The sequence below is a fragment of the Penicillium mononematosum genome (assembly GCF_028829835.1).
Source record: "Penicillium mononematosum strain IBT 11891 chromosome Unknown utg000003l:1.0-8172316.0:1.0-8177699.0, whole genome shotgun sequence".
Lineage (NCBI taxonomy): Eukaryota > Fungi > Ascomycota > Eurotiomycetes > Eurotiales > Aspergillaceae > Penicillium > Penicillium mononematosum.
In genome coordinates this window covers 423,490-438,981 of record NW_026643273.1, presented here as the reverse complement: position 1 = coordinate 438,981, position 15,492 = coordinate 423,490, and the positions used below count along the sequence as shown (strand labels likewise).

At 49.6% G+C, this 15,492-nt stretch overlaps 4 protein-coding genes across 4 annotated transcripts; 2 read left to right on the top strand and 2 right to left on the bottom strand.

Moving 5' to 3' along the window:
* Positions 1 to 1,427: 1,427 nt before the first annotated feature.
* N7519_005072 (uncharacterized protein) lies at positions 1,428 to 2,230 on the bottom strand (the record flags this gene model as incomplete). Its single annotated transcript, XM_057291848.1, has 4 exons — positions 1,428 to 1,841; positions 1,917 to 1,980; positions 2,066 to 2,100; positions 2,171 to 2,230. 4 exons carry the CDS (start codon positions 2,228 to 2,230, stop codon positions 1,428 to 1,430), a joined length of 573 nt encoding a protein of 190 aa, XP_057146659.1.
* Positions 2,231 to 3,026: 796 nt separating this feature from the next.
* N7519_005071 (uncharacterized protein) lies at positions 3,027 to 4,466 on the bottom strand (the record flags this gene model as incomplete). The annotated part of the gene is made up of 5 exons (XM_057291847.1): positions 3,027 to 3,064; positions 3,131 to 3,304; positions 3,406 to 3,686; positions 3,742 to 4,284; positions 4,339 to 4,466. 5 exons carry the CDS (start codon positions 4,464 to 4,466, stop codon positions 3,027 to 3,029), a joined length of 1,164 nt encoding a protein of 387 aa, XP_057146658.1.
* Positions 4,467 to 5,322: 856 nt separating this feature from the next.
* On the top strand, positions 5,323 to 10,075 carry N7519_005070 (ubiquitin-binding serine/threonine protein kinase VPS15; the record flags this gene model as incomplete). The annotated part of the gene is made up of 3 exons (XM_057291846.1): positions 5,323 to 5,374; positions 5,431 to 5,551; positions 5,602 to 10,075. 3 exons carry the CDS (start codon positions 5,323 to 5,325, stop codon positions 10,073 to 10,075), a joined length of 4,647 nt encoding a protein of 1,548 aa, XP_057146657.1.
* A 2,412-nt stretch (positions 10,076 to 12,487) lies between these two features.
* N7519_005069 (DENN (AEX-3) domain protein) lies at positions 12,488 to 15,295 on the top strand (the record flags this gene model as incomplete). Its single annotated transcript, XM_057291845.1, has 2 exons — positions 12,488 to 13,888; positions 13,949 to 15,295. The coding sequence occupies 2 exons, from the start codon at positions 12,488 to 12,490 to the stop codon at positions 15,293 to 15,295; spliced, it is 2,748 nt and encodes a 915-aa protein (XP_057146656.1).
* Between the last annotated feature and the right edge of the window lie 197 nt (positions 15,296 to 15,492).

The window sequence follows — 15,492 nt, the reverse complement described above, 5'->3', positions numbered from 1 at the left end:
TATTCCCATCAAATAACCAACCAAAGGGCTAGTCTATATCAGAGTGAACGAAGGGCGATAAATCAAACTATATATAGTAAAGGCTTTTGAGTCAACAGCTTCGCTGTTGGTGATTGACAGCGGCATACATCGGTGGCTGAGAGGAGGGTAGTGGATAGGGTATGAATTCATTGGAGAAGAGCTTGCGCCGCATCGACACCGACAAATGTTGAAGATTCAACGACTTGACGCCGTCACAGACAAGGCAGATTTGGAGAGGAAAGGGTCTGTAATTGCGGTGGAAGAGAAATTCGGGTGGGGGGGGCATTAAGTGCCGGGGGGTAAGGGTAATCCGGACGAGATCGATGGCAGTCCAGGTCTGGCATATGGGCACTCACAGAGGGTTAGCTCCGGAGAGATCAAGATATACTACTATCTCATAGGCAACTAGGGCAAATCATTGCATTTTCAGCCTAGTTTCGGGCACTTTTGGAGATCGTAATACCCTGTAATGAACTGATAGGTACATAAGAGATATATGACGATGCATAACGGCGGCTGTTGGGTTTGTCTGGAAAAGGCTAACCATCCCTTTCACCACCGTTGGGCTGGTCTGCCCAACCGAGACGTGTCCCATGCAGGTAGTAGCCATACAGAGACATTAGCAGAGCCCGAGTCCCTGGATCGGCTTGGCGAGGTGCATTGGTGTGTGTCGAGGGCCTGTTGACCATGAGCACAGCCCGCATAGCTAGGACGGTGGGGAATGTATTTTCTGACGAAGTCCCGAATTGGATGATGAAGTTGATCAATATTTCACGAACTGAACTAATTATCGTGACCTCAGTGGTATGCGGGCCAGCCCTTCCGAACCGCTCGATCCCTTTGGCTTCATGTATACCATAGCGCGGAAACTCCACATTGACTCCACAGGTAATTGACGCGCCCCCGGACAAACCGTCTCTATGAGATATCCGGATTCAACTTCAAGGTCATCATGGCCATGATCTAATTACTACTCGCTTTTCCCCCTCTTGTGGATCGAACATGAAATTGATTGGAAAGGAGAATCAATCTTGAAACGCCAGGGACAGGGGGGAAGCCAAAAAAAGAAAGGAAAAGAAAAGAAAAAGAAAAAGAAATAGGAGAAAAAGACCGAACCCCGAAAAAAAAAAGCCACCAAGCCTGTTTGGATTAGGCTATTAATCGATATGGTTGTTCACAGGAATATCGAACGGTTTTTTTGGAGTCAAAGTGGCTCTGCCACTAAACTGACCCGACGTCGACTAGCGCCTCCGGTGCTGCAGGGCGTGCGTGGCCCTAAGCGCCAGGGCAGTGACCCCTCTACCGCGCCGTTCTTTTAGAACTCCGTCAACTCCGCAGATCACAAGTCAGTGCGGAGAACACGGTAATTTGCACATTGTGTTGTACATTGTGTTGTAAATCGTAATTCACTTTTGCTGAGCAATAGCCTCCACTTGAGTTCGTAGTCGCTCTATTGTGTCGATCAGGTCCGCGAGTTGCGGTACTTTCCCGAACTGCCCCATGTCTAGCTCACGCGCGGCTTGCTGATCCACACTGGGTGCTTTTCCAGGGCCTAGGCGATTTGTTTCAACTAAGGAGGGGTGGTGTGGGTCCTGACACCTTGACTCAGTCGGGTTTTCAGAAGTTCCTGGACCGCGTGTCGACATTGGGCCAAGTTGGCTGCTCTGTCGTTTTGAATGTTGCCATTTAAACTCGTACGCCCATATCAATGCGACAAACGGGAGGTGGGTGGCTCGAAGCAAGACAATGCGTACGCTGCGAACTGTTCCAGCAGAGAGAAAAAGCCGCATGGGCCGGATACAGAGGAGGGGTATAAGATTCTGCTCAGTGTTAGCTTGGAAATATTCCAGAACATACAGCGAAAGATTCAAGTCAAGGATCAGACGCTAACTGACCAGGGGTGGCATAAAGTATGTCAGTCGTCGAGAATTGCTGCTTTCTAGGACATAAATGGCCAACCTGATTGGCTTGTCAAAATGGAATTTTCCACGGGGCAGTGCCAAAATTCAGAAGAGCAGGCATGTCTGTATACATATGTACTTACTGAAAAAGGTATTCTTCTCGGGCATGGCGCATCACCTATCACAATACCGGAGTAAATGGAAATTAATCGGCTGCCGCACAACTATAGTAGACCGTGTTTACTTACCCCTTCAAGGCTCATGCTCATCAAACTAATCAAGGATGAGAGAATGAGGGTATTGGTCATTAGAGCGAAAGTAAGCCTGTAAGTCATTCTAGCTGTCAGCATCTTTTTCATCCATCGTTTTACGAAAAGAAACCAATGCGTGGAAGTTGCAGCAGATCCCCGTGTGCTAATGGCACCCCCCAAAAAGACCATGCAACCGGACGTCACTTGCATATTAGAACGTGATCAAAAGCACATGCGACTCTTTTTTTTTAATGTGTGGCGCAATAAAAATCAAAGAAAAAAGTCAGGGAACTCACATCAAGCCATAGCCGAAGATGGGGGAGATCTAAAAAATTAGCGTGTAAGTCAACTTAACACGATAGCCAACCATTTTGCCAATACTCCGGGATAATGCGATTTGAGCTGCAGGACAGCCGCCTGGTGCGCAGACTTACTTCAGACGCGGTGTCCTATCATCCAATCAATTCAGCCACTGTCAGTGCACATCCCTAAAATGGGAAAGGAGACATGAACCCACTAATCCAAGAACGCTCGATCTGTTTCAAATGGTCAGTAAAAAAATGAAAAAGCGGTCTCAACAGGGATTACTTCACCGTACCCAAAGAACACTTTCACTAACAAATGTGACATTGTGCTGAGCGACAAGCGGTCACGCGCGAGCATGGTGAATGTGGTCAAGAACCCTGCAGCGGTTCAGCAATTTGGCACCGACAATGATTCACCTGTCTAGATATGTGCTTAGCCACACTTACCAATATACAACACTACCACCACCGGGAAAAATCTGAAGAATGCTTTCGTCTGGGACACATCCTCAATCAGCCTTGGGTCCCAAAGCCAACCCAAGCAAGGATTAGGGGGACATCGCACCATCTCTTTCAATACTGGTATCTGTTCATAGCCACAATCAGTCAATCCATTTATAGAACAATAATGTTGCATGTAGGATCCACTTACTAGACTGCCGAAGTATGAATTCAAGCTCACGAGTGAGCAGATCCTGTTCATTTCGTGTCAGTCCTGTCCCCCCCAGATGGTAATTCCACGAATAGCCATGCCTCGGTACAAGAAATAGAGCCTCCAGGGATAGAATGTCGAATGAGAGCTCAATAATGGGGTTGTCGCCCTTCGCTAGCCCAATGACCCCTGTGGTCTCCTCATTAGTCGCACGGTTGACACAGATGACCTGCTAACAACGAGCCGCAAGGCAAAATGAGCAACCAGTGACTCACTTGTTATGACAAATGCTATCCCAACACCAATTATGCTTAGGTTCCAGAGACTCCAGAAATCCATTTGGTAGAAAATGACTCCTGCGTCAATTATTCCACTCAATTCATCGTATGCAAAAGCAACGATCCACACATACATCACCGCCTCGAAGATGCCAACAGCCTCTTGTCTCCTTTCTACCAGGACTGCGTAGTAGAGAAAGAGGAAAGATATGAAGAATGCTGCTTCAAAGATTTTCCGATACAGAGGTACTCTCAGGCGTGAGTATGGATCAGCCGTTCTAATCGAAGAAAATGGTCAGTATCTCTGCAAGACTATTGCTTGTTGTGCCTAACCTTGTGTTGAAAATATGAGGTTTCTTGGTTGAATTGACTGTCAGAGAATCCCAGAAAACGATTTCACCCTTCCAAATACCGTCGACGACCCTTTGAACAACTCGCTGGCTCAGAAATCTCTTTGCGTGGGCAATCGTTGCAATCTCCAGTGCATTCAACCCAAAGAATCGGGAATATCTATGGGCGGCGTAGGTTTCATCATCTCGGTGTGTATCCTGCGAGGCTCCAGATAACTGTGTCTCTGTGGTTCTCTTACCGCCAAAAAGACGATAAAAAGAAGAGTTTGGCAGGAGAGGAGTGGTCTCTTCCGTCTGGCTCGTATCCCCTTGGATAGATGCCAGGCCAGGGTTACCTGCTTCCGATTCAATGATATTTGCCGAACCGCGCCGCGGTGCTGGTAGCTCTTCCAATAGAAACTCAATTGTCTCGCGCTGGTTCAGGTGACACAGGAATTGCCAGGCAACAAATTCGCAGGCTGCACCGCGGCTCTCATTGAGTCCCCAATCATCCTCGGTGGCAGTGGTGAAGTCCCATTTGAGTATCCTTGGTTCATTAATCAGCCAATCCAGTTCCGCGTCCTCTTCGTCGTGAACTTACATCAATGCCACGATGATAAAGGGATTGTGGGTATCATCTGCCAAAGCATGGACCAGCTGTCTAAGACGGTGTCCTTGTGATCCATACAGCATTTGCTCAAACGTGTAAGCCATATCACCCACGGCCATGGTAATGAAGCTGTAGGCGGCTTCGTTAATTCTGCTTAATCAAGAAGGCAGACAGGACTTACTTGTACAGCTTAGGAAGCACATCAAATAGCGGTTCATTAGTTTCGATCACCGGAATTTCCGTATGATCCATGTGTGAATCCATCTGGAGGAGTTCTACTTCGATTAGCGGGTCTCCCCGTGGCCGCCAAAACCAGCCACATACCGACGTCAAGCGTTGAATATTGAACGTTCCAGAGTTGATTTCAGGATTTGCTTTTCAATATATTTGGCTGTTTGTTTTTGTTCTCCTTTTTTTTTTCATCTAGCGTATCTCCCTTCCGGGATAGGGCAGAACTGCAAGTATCAAGGCCGAGGTATCGACGGAAGGTCCATGTCGTTTGATCGGTGGGGGTTTCAATTGGCCACAAATAGCATTGCAACAATCACCTTTTTCAGTTTAAGATAAAACAATTCAAATATTCAGTATGTAACAGGAAGAATTGCAAGAGAGAAAGGTGACGAGCTGGAGGTTGCCAACGACATCTCGCTGACCGCCTTGCGCACGTGTCGACGCGTCCAGTGACTTCATCGGCTTCAACTCAACTTTCATTATCGCATGGCTCTCCCCAATCATCTCCATCTAATTTAACCAATCTCTGGCTCTAAATAACCACCAAATCTCCAAAGAGGAGATGAGGGGCAGTCGACACCATGGGACAAGGCTACTCCCTCACAACCCTGTCCGCGGGGTCGGCGGGGATCGATGTGCCTGAATTAGCTGACCTGGTGTATGAAAAGTCGATGGGGGGGTGGTAGGTTCATGAAAAGCATTCGCGCACGGCAGCCAAATGGTCTGGTGATCATCAAGGTCATCATGAAACCGTTCCCAACCATGGAACTGGAGCCATATATCAAAGACATCACGAGTATGTTTGAATCCCTTTTTACTATAATAAACTTCTAATATTCATGTCCACTTCAGGAGAACGAAAGCTGTTGGCAGATGTGCCGAATGCGCTAAGCTACCAGAGGATCCTTGAGACTGCCACGAGTGGATACCTTGTGCGCCAATACATGCACAGCTCTCTCTATGATCGGATGAGGTATGTCTGTCGCAGCTGTTACCAGCGAATGAAGCCTGACATAAACATAGCACACGACCTTTCCTAGAGCATATTGAGAAAAAGTGGATTGCCTTCCAGCTGTTGTGTGCTCTTCGAGATTGCCATTCACTGGATGTCTACCATGGTGATATCAAAACTGAAAACGTTTTGGTCACAGCCTGGAATTGGCTGTATCTTTCTGACTTCTCATCATCCTTCAAGCCCACATTTCTCCCCGAGGATAATCCGGCAGATTTCTCTTTCTTCTTCGACATCTCCGGAAGGCGAACCTGTTACTTAGCCCCCGAGCGCTTCTCTGTTGCCGGGGAAGAGCCCAGTGAAAGCGGCGTCAACTGGGCAATGGATATTTTCAGTGCTGGCTGTGTCATTGCAGAGCTCTTTCTTGAAGCGCCGATCTTCAACCTGAGTCAAATGTACAAGTATCGCAAAGGAGAATACAGCCCAGAACACAGTCAACTAGCCAAAATCGATGATCCGGACATTCGGGAGCTGATTCTACATATGATACAACTTGAGCCAGAGTCTCGGTACTCAGCGGATGAGTATCTGAATTTCTGGAAGGGCAAGGCCTTTCCAGAATACTTCTACAGCTTTCTCCACCAATACATGTCCCTCATGACCGATCCTTCTTCCGGGCGAACAAATGTGGATGCAGAATCAGCCAACCGAGGGGAGGCAGATGAGCGGATTGAGCGAATCTACCTAGACTTCGATAAAGTATCTTACTTCCTCGGTTCCAACACCCGTGGCGTTGGGGCTCTATCTAATGTGCCTGTCTCCAAATTAACGGGCAACACTCTCCCTGTGAGGCTTGGTCTTCCAAATGGTGAAAGTCAAATTTCAGCACCGCAGTCACAGCCAGAGGAGGGTGCTCTGATTTTCCTAACACTTGTGGTATCCAACTTACGAAATACAGCCAAGGCATCGGCTCGGATCAAGGCCTGCGATATCCTTCTTGCATTTGCAGAAAGGCTGTCAGATGAAGCTAAATTGGATCGCATTCTTCCATATATCATGGTCTTACTGACTGATCGGACCGATACTGTCAAGGTCGCTGCGATTCGCACCTTAACCCAATTACTAAAAATGGTCCAGGTGGTCTCTCCAGTCAATGCCTATCTGTTCTCCGAATACATATTCCCAAGGCTCCAGCCATTCGTCGCTACCTCCAACAGCAAGTCAAGTGCCATGGTGCGTGCGGCATATGCCTCATGCATTGCGTCTTTGGCCCAGTCGTCCTTGAGATTTTTGGACATGATCCAAGCATTGCGTTCCGATACACGTTTGGCTGCGATGATCCCGGTCGGCTTTGAGCCCCGATGGACTGAGGATGCCACCTATCACAATCTCTACGACGTGGCTCGGGTCGATCTTCTGGAATACTTTGAGGTTCACACAAAAATGCTGTTGACAGACCCGGATGCATCAGTCCGGCGGGCATTTCTGGGCTCTGTGTCCAGCCTCTGTGTCTTTTTCGGAAATCTCAGAGCAAACGAGGTTGTTCTTAGCCATTTGAACACGTACTTGAACGATCCAGACTGGATTTTGAAATGCGCGTTTTTCGAGGCTGTCATCGGTGTCGCCACCTATGTGGGGAGCCTGAACCTGGAGCTATACATATTACCGCTGATGGTTCAGTCCATGACTGAGCCTGAGGAATTTGTTGTTGAAAGGGTGATTCGATCTCTGGCAGCTATGGCTGACTTGGGCTTATTCCAGCGATCAACAACGTGGGATCTCCTAAACACGACTGTTGGATTTTTGGCGCATCCGAACACCTGGATTCGTGAGGCAGCAGTCGAGTTCGTGGTTAGCTCCGCCAAGTTTTTATCAATAGCGGATGTTCATTCCATCCTGACTCCTATTATCCGGCCTTTCCTCAAGATTAAGGTTGTTGTCTTTTCGGCTACCAATATGCTCGACGCACTCAAGCGGCCAATGTCGAGAAGTGTGTATGAGATGGCCTTCCTCTGGGCTTCCAAATCAGAGAAAGGTGTTTTCTGGAAGTCGCCAAGTCGCGATGGAATGTTCAGCTTGTCTGAGCCTGGATCGTTTAGCCCCCGCGTGGGTCAACGGAACTTTTCCCTTAATATGGCCGCTCAATCAAGAAATGACGAGGATGAACAATGGCTTGGTCGGTTGCGAAACCTTGGAATGAGCCCTGAGGATGAATTCAAGCTTCTCGCACTCAAAGACTACATTTGGAGGGTCTCATTACGGCAATCGAGAGAAACTGATATCCATGCAATCCCACCCGTGAACGACATTGTCAGTTTGACACAACATGGAGTCAAGCCCCAGACTGTGTTTTTTGATAAGGAAATTAAAGATCAGCCGCGAGGAATCTCCTCGGGAGCAAACGATGGCACCGTCGACGATTCAAGGCCGAGAACAATCGCAGATGCTTTGCTTGACGCTTCCACAACCATTGAGCGAATGCCCAGTTCTCGTCGCAAGCACTTGCGGTCGAAAAGCCAACTTTCGAAAGAAACAAGACGTGCATCGCACGCTCCGACCTTGGATGGAAATGACACTTCTTCGTTATCATCATCTCCGGTAGCATCATCGCCCGCCGGGGGACCTGCATCTCGTCCATTGTCCCCTCCAAACTTCGACAATGACCAAAGGCTTTCCAATCGCCGACCGAGCCCTGGGCAAGACGGCTCATTGGCATCGGCTAACGCAGACACCAAAAGTCTATCCGATCGTGTACATAAAAAGTCTAGCGCGATGAGTTTGTTGAGTCGGAAAGACACTGCCAAAGCCTACGCTGAAACGGGCACAAGCTCCGCAAACGCCTTTGGAAAGGTAGACGCACCGGTCCAGAGAGGCGGCACACCCCGACCATTGACACCATTACTCTCAACCGAGCAGAAAGCGGCTCAAATAGTGCCACAGAAATATCGTGCACACCATTCATATGGGGGCAACGACCCTGCGGTTCTACGACTGCTAGATAACGTCTTCGAGGAAAACTACCCGACGGACCTATTTGACCTAGGTCCATATGTCAAAGAAGTTGACACCCGCCAACCGATTCGCAGCGCTACTGATCAAGAGCCAAGTAAGACCTGGAAGCCCGAAGGGAATCTGGTTGCGACGTTTGGCGAGCACAGTGCGCCAATCAACCGTGTCGTGGTAGCACCAGATCACTCCTTCTTTGCTACCGCATCTGATGATAGCACGGTAAAGATTTGGGACACAACTCGTCTTGAAAGGAACTTAACACCTCGATCGCGTCAAACTCACCGTCATGCAACAGGCTCACGTGTGAAGGCTTTGACATTTGTTGAAAATACCTACACTTTTGTCAGTGCGGCCACTGATGGCAGCGTCCATGCCGTTCGAGTCGACTATCAGAAAGTCAGTCAGACGGCCGTCCGATATGGGAAGCTTCAAATTGTTCGCGAATATCAGCTTCCCATAGCCGAAGATGGATCACCCGAATATGCAGTCTGGATGGAGCACTTCCGTGACGAAGGGCAGTCCACCTTGATTATGGCGACGAACACTTGTCGCATCGTGGCGTTGGACATGAAAACCATGCTGCCGATATACACATTGGAAAATCCAGTTCACCATGGAACTCTAACTACATTCTGTTGCGACCGTAGACACCACTGGCTACTGGTCGGCACAACTCATGGGATCCTCGACCTGTGGGATCTCCGCTTCCGCGTGCGGTTGAAGGCATGGGGTCTTCCAGGTTGGGGCGCTATTAATCGGATCCAACTACATCCCGTCAAAGCCCGCGGACGCTGGGTTTGCGTATCCAGTAGCGGTAACCACGGCAATGAAATCACAGTGTGGGATATTGAGAAGTTCCGCTGTCGCGAGGTCTACCGAGCGACCCCGCTGGGTGTCGGCACCAATGGCCCCAATGGCACCCATCATCCTTCCCGTGCCCCTCACGCTTACCCGACCCCTGCTGTGCCAAGTGATTACGAAGCGTGGCGGGTCGATAGCGACCGGCCAGAAGGGATGCTGAGTCGCTTTGCAACAAACGGCCCTGAGCCAGGTAACCCATCTTCTAATAATCCGGCCGGCGATCGACTCGGCATCTGGGCGTTTGCGGTCGGCCTCAATGCCCCTGGCGAAGATAAGGACTCCAATACGAAATGTGGGTACATCATTTCTGCAGGATGCGACCGGAAAATCCGGTTCTGGGATCTGGCCCGGCCGGATCTCTCCTCCATAGTTAGTGGGTTAGACGTCGTCTCAGATGGTAGTGCCAGCGGCAAGCCATACTATGAGCAGTCCCAGCCCGGCCCCAGTCTCCTGGTTACCACCGAGCACCTCCCTAGTTCGTCCAGTACTGGCAGTTCTCGTGATACAAGGAAGGGGGCCAGTCCAAGGCCGCCGCGTAGTACCGTCATCAGCCTGCAGCAGCAGATGTTGTTGAAGAGCCATCTGGATATTATCCAGGATGTGGCGGTTTTACGTGTGCCGTATGGTATGGTCGTGAGCGTGGACCGCGCTGGTATGGTGTACATCTTTTCTTAGGCTTTCTTAGGCTTTCAATTTATGATGTCCTTGGCGGGATTTGAAGAGTATGTGAAATTCTACATATGTACACTAACGTGAAATGTTCTCGAATTGTGTTTCACGCGTGTATGGAGTAAAGAGGACTGAGTAAAGGGGACAGAGTACTTGGAATAGTAAAGTAATTGCATCCAGCGTCTTTTTATAGGTATTCTTCACTAGACAGGTGGAATACCGAAATATATATTAATATGGCTGCTACTCCGCACTCCGTATAAAGTACAGATCTCACCCCTCCCCCTACCCCTATCATGGATACGTAATATACAAAATGGTTAAATGGTTAAACCACCGAAGTTATTGGTAGCTTAACAGTATTCAGTTATATTGTGCAATATACTATTCCTAGAATATCTATTCACAATATATGTAAACTCCATTCTCGAGATTAAACCCTCTTGCCACCAGATCCCAGGTACCTTGGCAAAAAGTACCGGATACCTCGGCCCATGCGGGTTCCAGTTGCATGAACTAAGGTACCGGATACTACGCCTATTGGTACTAGAATTTTGCTGGGGAGAGCTGTGGTGTGGGTCCTTGCGCGAAACATTGGTGGATCGGATTGTGGATCGACAGGCCAGAGACCCTAATGAGGCTTAGAGTAAGGGGAACGGAGAATTCTGGAAAGACTTCGGAGGGAATTCCAGGAGATTTATATTGTACGGAGTCCTCCGGATGGAGTAAGCACTATTAAATTAAGCTTGCATGAGGTTTCTATTTATTTTAGAATGTTCAGTGTACTACGTAAGGACCACGGAGTACGGAGTAGAGAGGAATGCATTGGTTATCTACGATTAGAATGGGAATAATAAATAACGCATAATCTTAATGGGAAAGATTTGGAAAGTAAGATTCAGAATTTACCAGAAGATGGGAACCAAGAACTTGCTCTATAATCTCGGACATCTGAGCTCTCCGAGTCATATTTATACAGAGTAATGTACATACAATGTACAAAGTACTAGTACGAGATACAAAGTACGGAGTGCGTAGTACGGAATGAAGGGTGTTCGCCAGTGGCCCTATATATTCAATGGTCCATGCGGTCTTCCCATGTGCGATCTCGAGTGTTCGCCAGATCTCTAACGTTTACAATGTATACGGAGTATACATGTAGAACATACGGAGTACGGAGTAGTTCCTTACCACATGGATCCAGAACCTTGCAAAATCGTGCGTGAGGGGCTCATCCGGGAAATGAGATCTCCGCCGAAACTGCCAGACTGAGTAGCTCGGTAGCTTAGCTTGCCCGCTTTGACGGGCTAACACGAGTCCGGTAGAGTTTGGGAGGAGAAAACTGGGAAACGGCAAAGGGAAGAAGAACTGATATAAGTATTATACCTAGGGAGACATCTTTTATATTTTATATTGCATGTACCGTATTTCTTTTTCCAAAGTGTCAAATTTTTAATCAACAGTCAAACCTTGGAATCCTCTTCAGGGGGGTCAGATAGTAGGCCAACCACGGTTGGAAGATCGAACAGATGGGGACTGGCCAGGGGAACTGACCAATCATATAAAACCGTCCACCCAGTTCGGACGGGTAGCCATTCGGGATATCCATGGCTCACGATCTTGGAATTCGGCCTCAAATGAAATCAGATGATCGGCATAGTAGGGATATCTACATATTTGTCAAAGTGAAAGTTGTAAAGTGGTTGAAGTGGTTGGAGTCTCCTAGCTGCTCGCAGGCGAAACATAGGAGCTTTGCATATATATGGTCGCACTGCAGATTACCGAGGGAGAGGATATGAATTGAGTATCAAAGTTGTGTAAAAGTGAAATAGGTGGAACGAATAGATCAGAAAAGAAATAGGCGAAACCTAACGCCGCCAACGGTGTTGGATGTATCATTTCTATCTCTTTCTTCGTACTCAGTAGAATAATAATATTATACTATCCTGAAGAAAAAGATAAGCAAAAAGACAAAAAGCAAAAAGATGAAACAATACAAACATAGATACCCCCCGTAAATAAAATACAGTACGGCTAATTAAAGTGGAGAGAACTCCTTTGGCCTTAGTCTTTAATTCCCTCGATTCTTCTTCTTCTCCTATTTGTCCCCCTAAACCCTCCTCTTTCTTGGGTCCTGTTTTTCAACTGCATAAGTTGGATGCATATGGCGGGTGTGTTCTCGAGTCTTGAGTATTATTGAAGTTTCACCCGGACTTCTTACACTCTCTAAAATATCTCCCCGACTTTCCTTGATCTTGGGTAAACCCTCATTTCGAACTGCACTCAAGCAGTGCCTCCATTCCTCGATTCCCCGATTTCTACATTCCTATATTTCAAGGAATCCCCACGGACTATCCAACTCGACATACTCTTTCACTCGACAATATTCGACCCGAAATATAAATCTACATCGCAACAATGGTCCATTCTCTGCGAGATCATGGGTCTTTTGTCCGGCCATCCACTCGGGATCGGCCTACGACACGCGGCGAAGGGGAAAATTCGCTGGTCGTTCCTAGCCGCACGTCGTCGTTGCACTCGCGCATCACTCAACCTATCCCGTCCTCACTCAGCATCAAACCCGCTCAGCGGACACCGAAAACACTCACTCATGCTTACATGGTATGTGGTGTCGGACGCGAACCTTCACAATGGGTCAAGGCGCCTGCCCCTGCCCAGGGTAAGATTGGCCACATGAAGGGAGCCGTCGGTCAATTCTGGCTCCCCGAGATTCTGGGAAGCAGCCCTCGACTAGAACAGGACAACGAGATCGCACGAGCCCTACACTCGGCTATGCGAGCATGCTTCCCTCACGACGTGGAGATCTGCACCGGCAAGAGCCAGCCTCACTGTGCACACCACGCGTTCGTGTTGCAACAGGACTCTTCTCACACCCTGTACGGTATCGCGCTGCGCGTTTGGTCCCGTGCCGACGAGAAGCGCGCGGAGACAATCCGCGAGCTGCGCAAGAAGACGGAGCCGGACTTCTATGATAATCCCGATGAGACCTACTGGATTCCTTACTGCTTGAGCTTCCTCTCCCGGTATCCCCTCTACGACCTGCTAGGTGACTACCTCCGTGGTATGTGGATCCACTGGAACAAGGCCACCAACCTGTTCCACGCCGAGGAGGTCTCCCGCATCCTCAGTTTCCCGGCCCCGCGTCTTAACGACTTGGTCCGCATTGATATGAAGGATTATGCCCTGTGCTATCAGTTCCCCTCGTCGCCCACCGGCTTCCAGAACTTTGCCATGTGGCCATTGTTCACTTGCCTGTCGATCCCCAACATTGTCGGCGTGATCGAGGCTGCTGTCTCGCCTACACGCCGCATCATTTTCGTCAGTCACTACCCAGCGATGCTGACTGTCGCTGCGGAAACCATTCGCTACTGCGTTCGCGTCTACGAGTGGAGTGGTCTGTACGTCCCTGTGGTTCACGCCCGCCACGTCAAGGAGCTAGTCCAGGAGCCTGGTCCCTACATTCTAGGTATCACTGCCGAGTGCCGGACTCTGTTCAATGCCCCGTCCGATGCCCTCGTGGTCGACCTCGATCGCAACTTTGTCCTCACCTCCAGCCCGCCCAATGTGTTGAACCAGGGCCAGCGCACCAAATTTATCAACCGCATGACGCAGTCCCTGAATGGTGATGTCTCGCCATCCGGTGTGCCCCAACACCTGCGCACTGCCTACGCTGGCGGCAAGCTCATTCCCGCTGGCCAGATCATCGTCATGAGAGGAGAGGTCGAAAGCGTTGAAGAGCCCCAATGGTGGAACCAGGATGCTGTCATGGGCGTCATGGACCATGTTTGCGAGAAGCTGGTACGTTTACCCACCTCAGTTGTCACTAACCTCAATCAAAACTAACGTTCTATCGATTAGGGCCGCAACACCGGTATGAAGGCCATCTTCGGTGGCTCCGTCAAGAAGCCCCTCATGACCAAGGTTTCTATGCGTCATCTCAATGAGATTGTCCGTGAGCGCAACCAGTACTCTCGGGATGCTATGGAAGCTTGGCAAGACTTCATCAACCTCAAGGGCAGAATGGACACCGAGCTCAGCAAGGTCACCAAGCGCAACAACTTCTTGGTCGAGGAGCTCGAGACCTGGAAGCAGCAGTTCCTCAAGTTCCAGGCCTTTGCCGAGCAGCTCACCAAGGAGACCTCGGAGCTTAAGGTTAAGATCGAAAACCACAAGCGCGAGAGCCGTCGCCTCACTGGTCTTATTGACCAACAGAAGGATGATGTGGCTCGTCTTACTCTGCGCCTGTCTGGTACTGAGAAGCAGCGTGACGATGCTCTCGAGGCACTCGTTCTTCAGCAGGAGATTGCCGAAGAGCTCGAGCGCGAGCGCAAGCGCAACCAGAAGGAGATCTCTGCCCTCACACACGCTAACTCGACCCTTTCCCGCGAGCGCGAAGATGCCCAGCGCGTTGTCATGCATCTGCGCAGCCTTATCAACGGCCAGAGCCACCACATGGAGCACATCGTCCGCTCCATTGGTAGCAGGTCGGAGATTACTGAAATGGTCGAGCAGGGCTACGAAGACGCTCCCGAGGAGATCAAGGAGGATGTGTCAGTCGATGAGTCGAAGGAGTCCGTCAAGACGGCTAAGGAGGTCAATGGTCAAAACACTCTGGTAAATGACATGAAGCCCGAGCTAGAGCAGCATTTGCTGAACATCGGCAAGGATCACAAGACCCTTGCGCGTCTCAGCATCACAGATGTCGCGGACCGCTACCTGCGTGACAAGACCGATGCCATCGCAGATATTATCCGCAGCATCAGCGATCAGTGTGCCGCCGCCGTCGAAGGCCTGCACCTGGCCCAGGACGCCGAGGATGAGCAAGATGCTGAGATCCCCAAGAACGACCGTCTCGGCTCCGACTACGACAACCTGGAGGACCGCTCTACCCGCGCCCCCAGCGAGATCAGTGACGCTGACAACAGCTCTCTCCACCCGGACAACCGCCACTCCAGCATCCCCCCGACCCCGGATCTGGTCCACAACCGCTCCAGCACGTCTATGTCTATGGTCAGCAGCTCGACTTTCCCCGAGCGGTCAAGTCAGCAGTATGGCCCCGGCGATATCCCGACCCGGATCGTTGAGGATGATGATGAGCACGCTCATGAGACTGAGAACGTTGATGACCAGCAGACTGAGCGCGGCACTCTGTCCAAGCAGAATAGCGAGGATCTCATGCGGCCCACTACCGCACGGGTGATTTAGATTTTCCATCAGCTTTTCAGGTTAGATGACTGAGACGATCTTGTTTGTGTTTTTTTCTTCTCTTCTCTGTCCATTCCTTGTTCTCCTTCTGTCTGGCGAGGCCTTTCCCCCTTTTTTCCCTCTCTTTCTTCTACTTCACCTGTGCGGTATCCTGAATACGCACATACGCTCTGGTTGTCTGGCGTATTTCTCGTCGT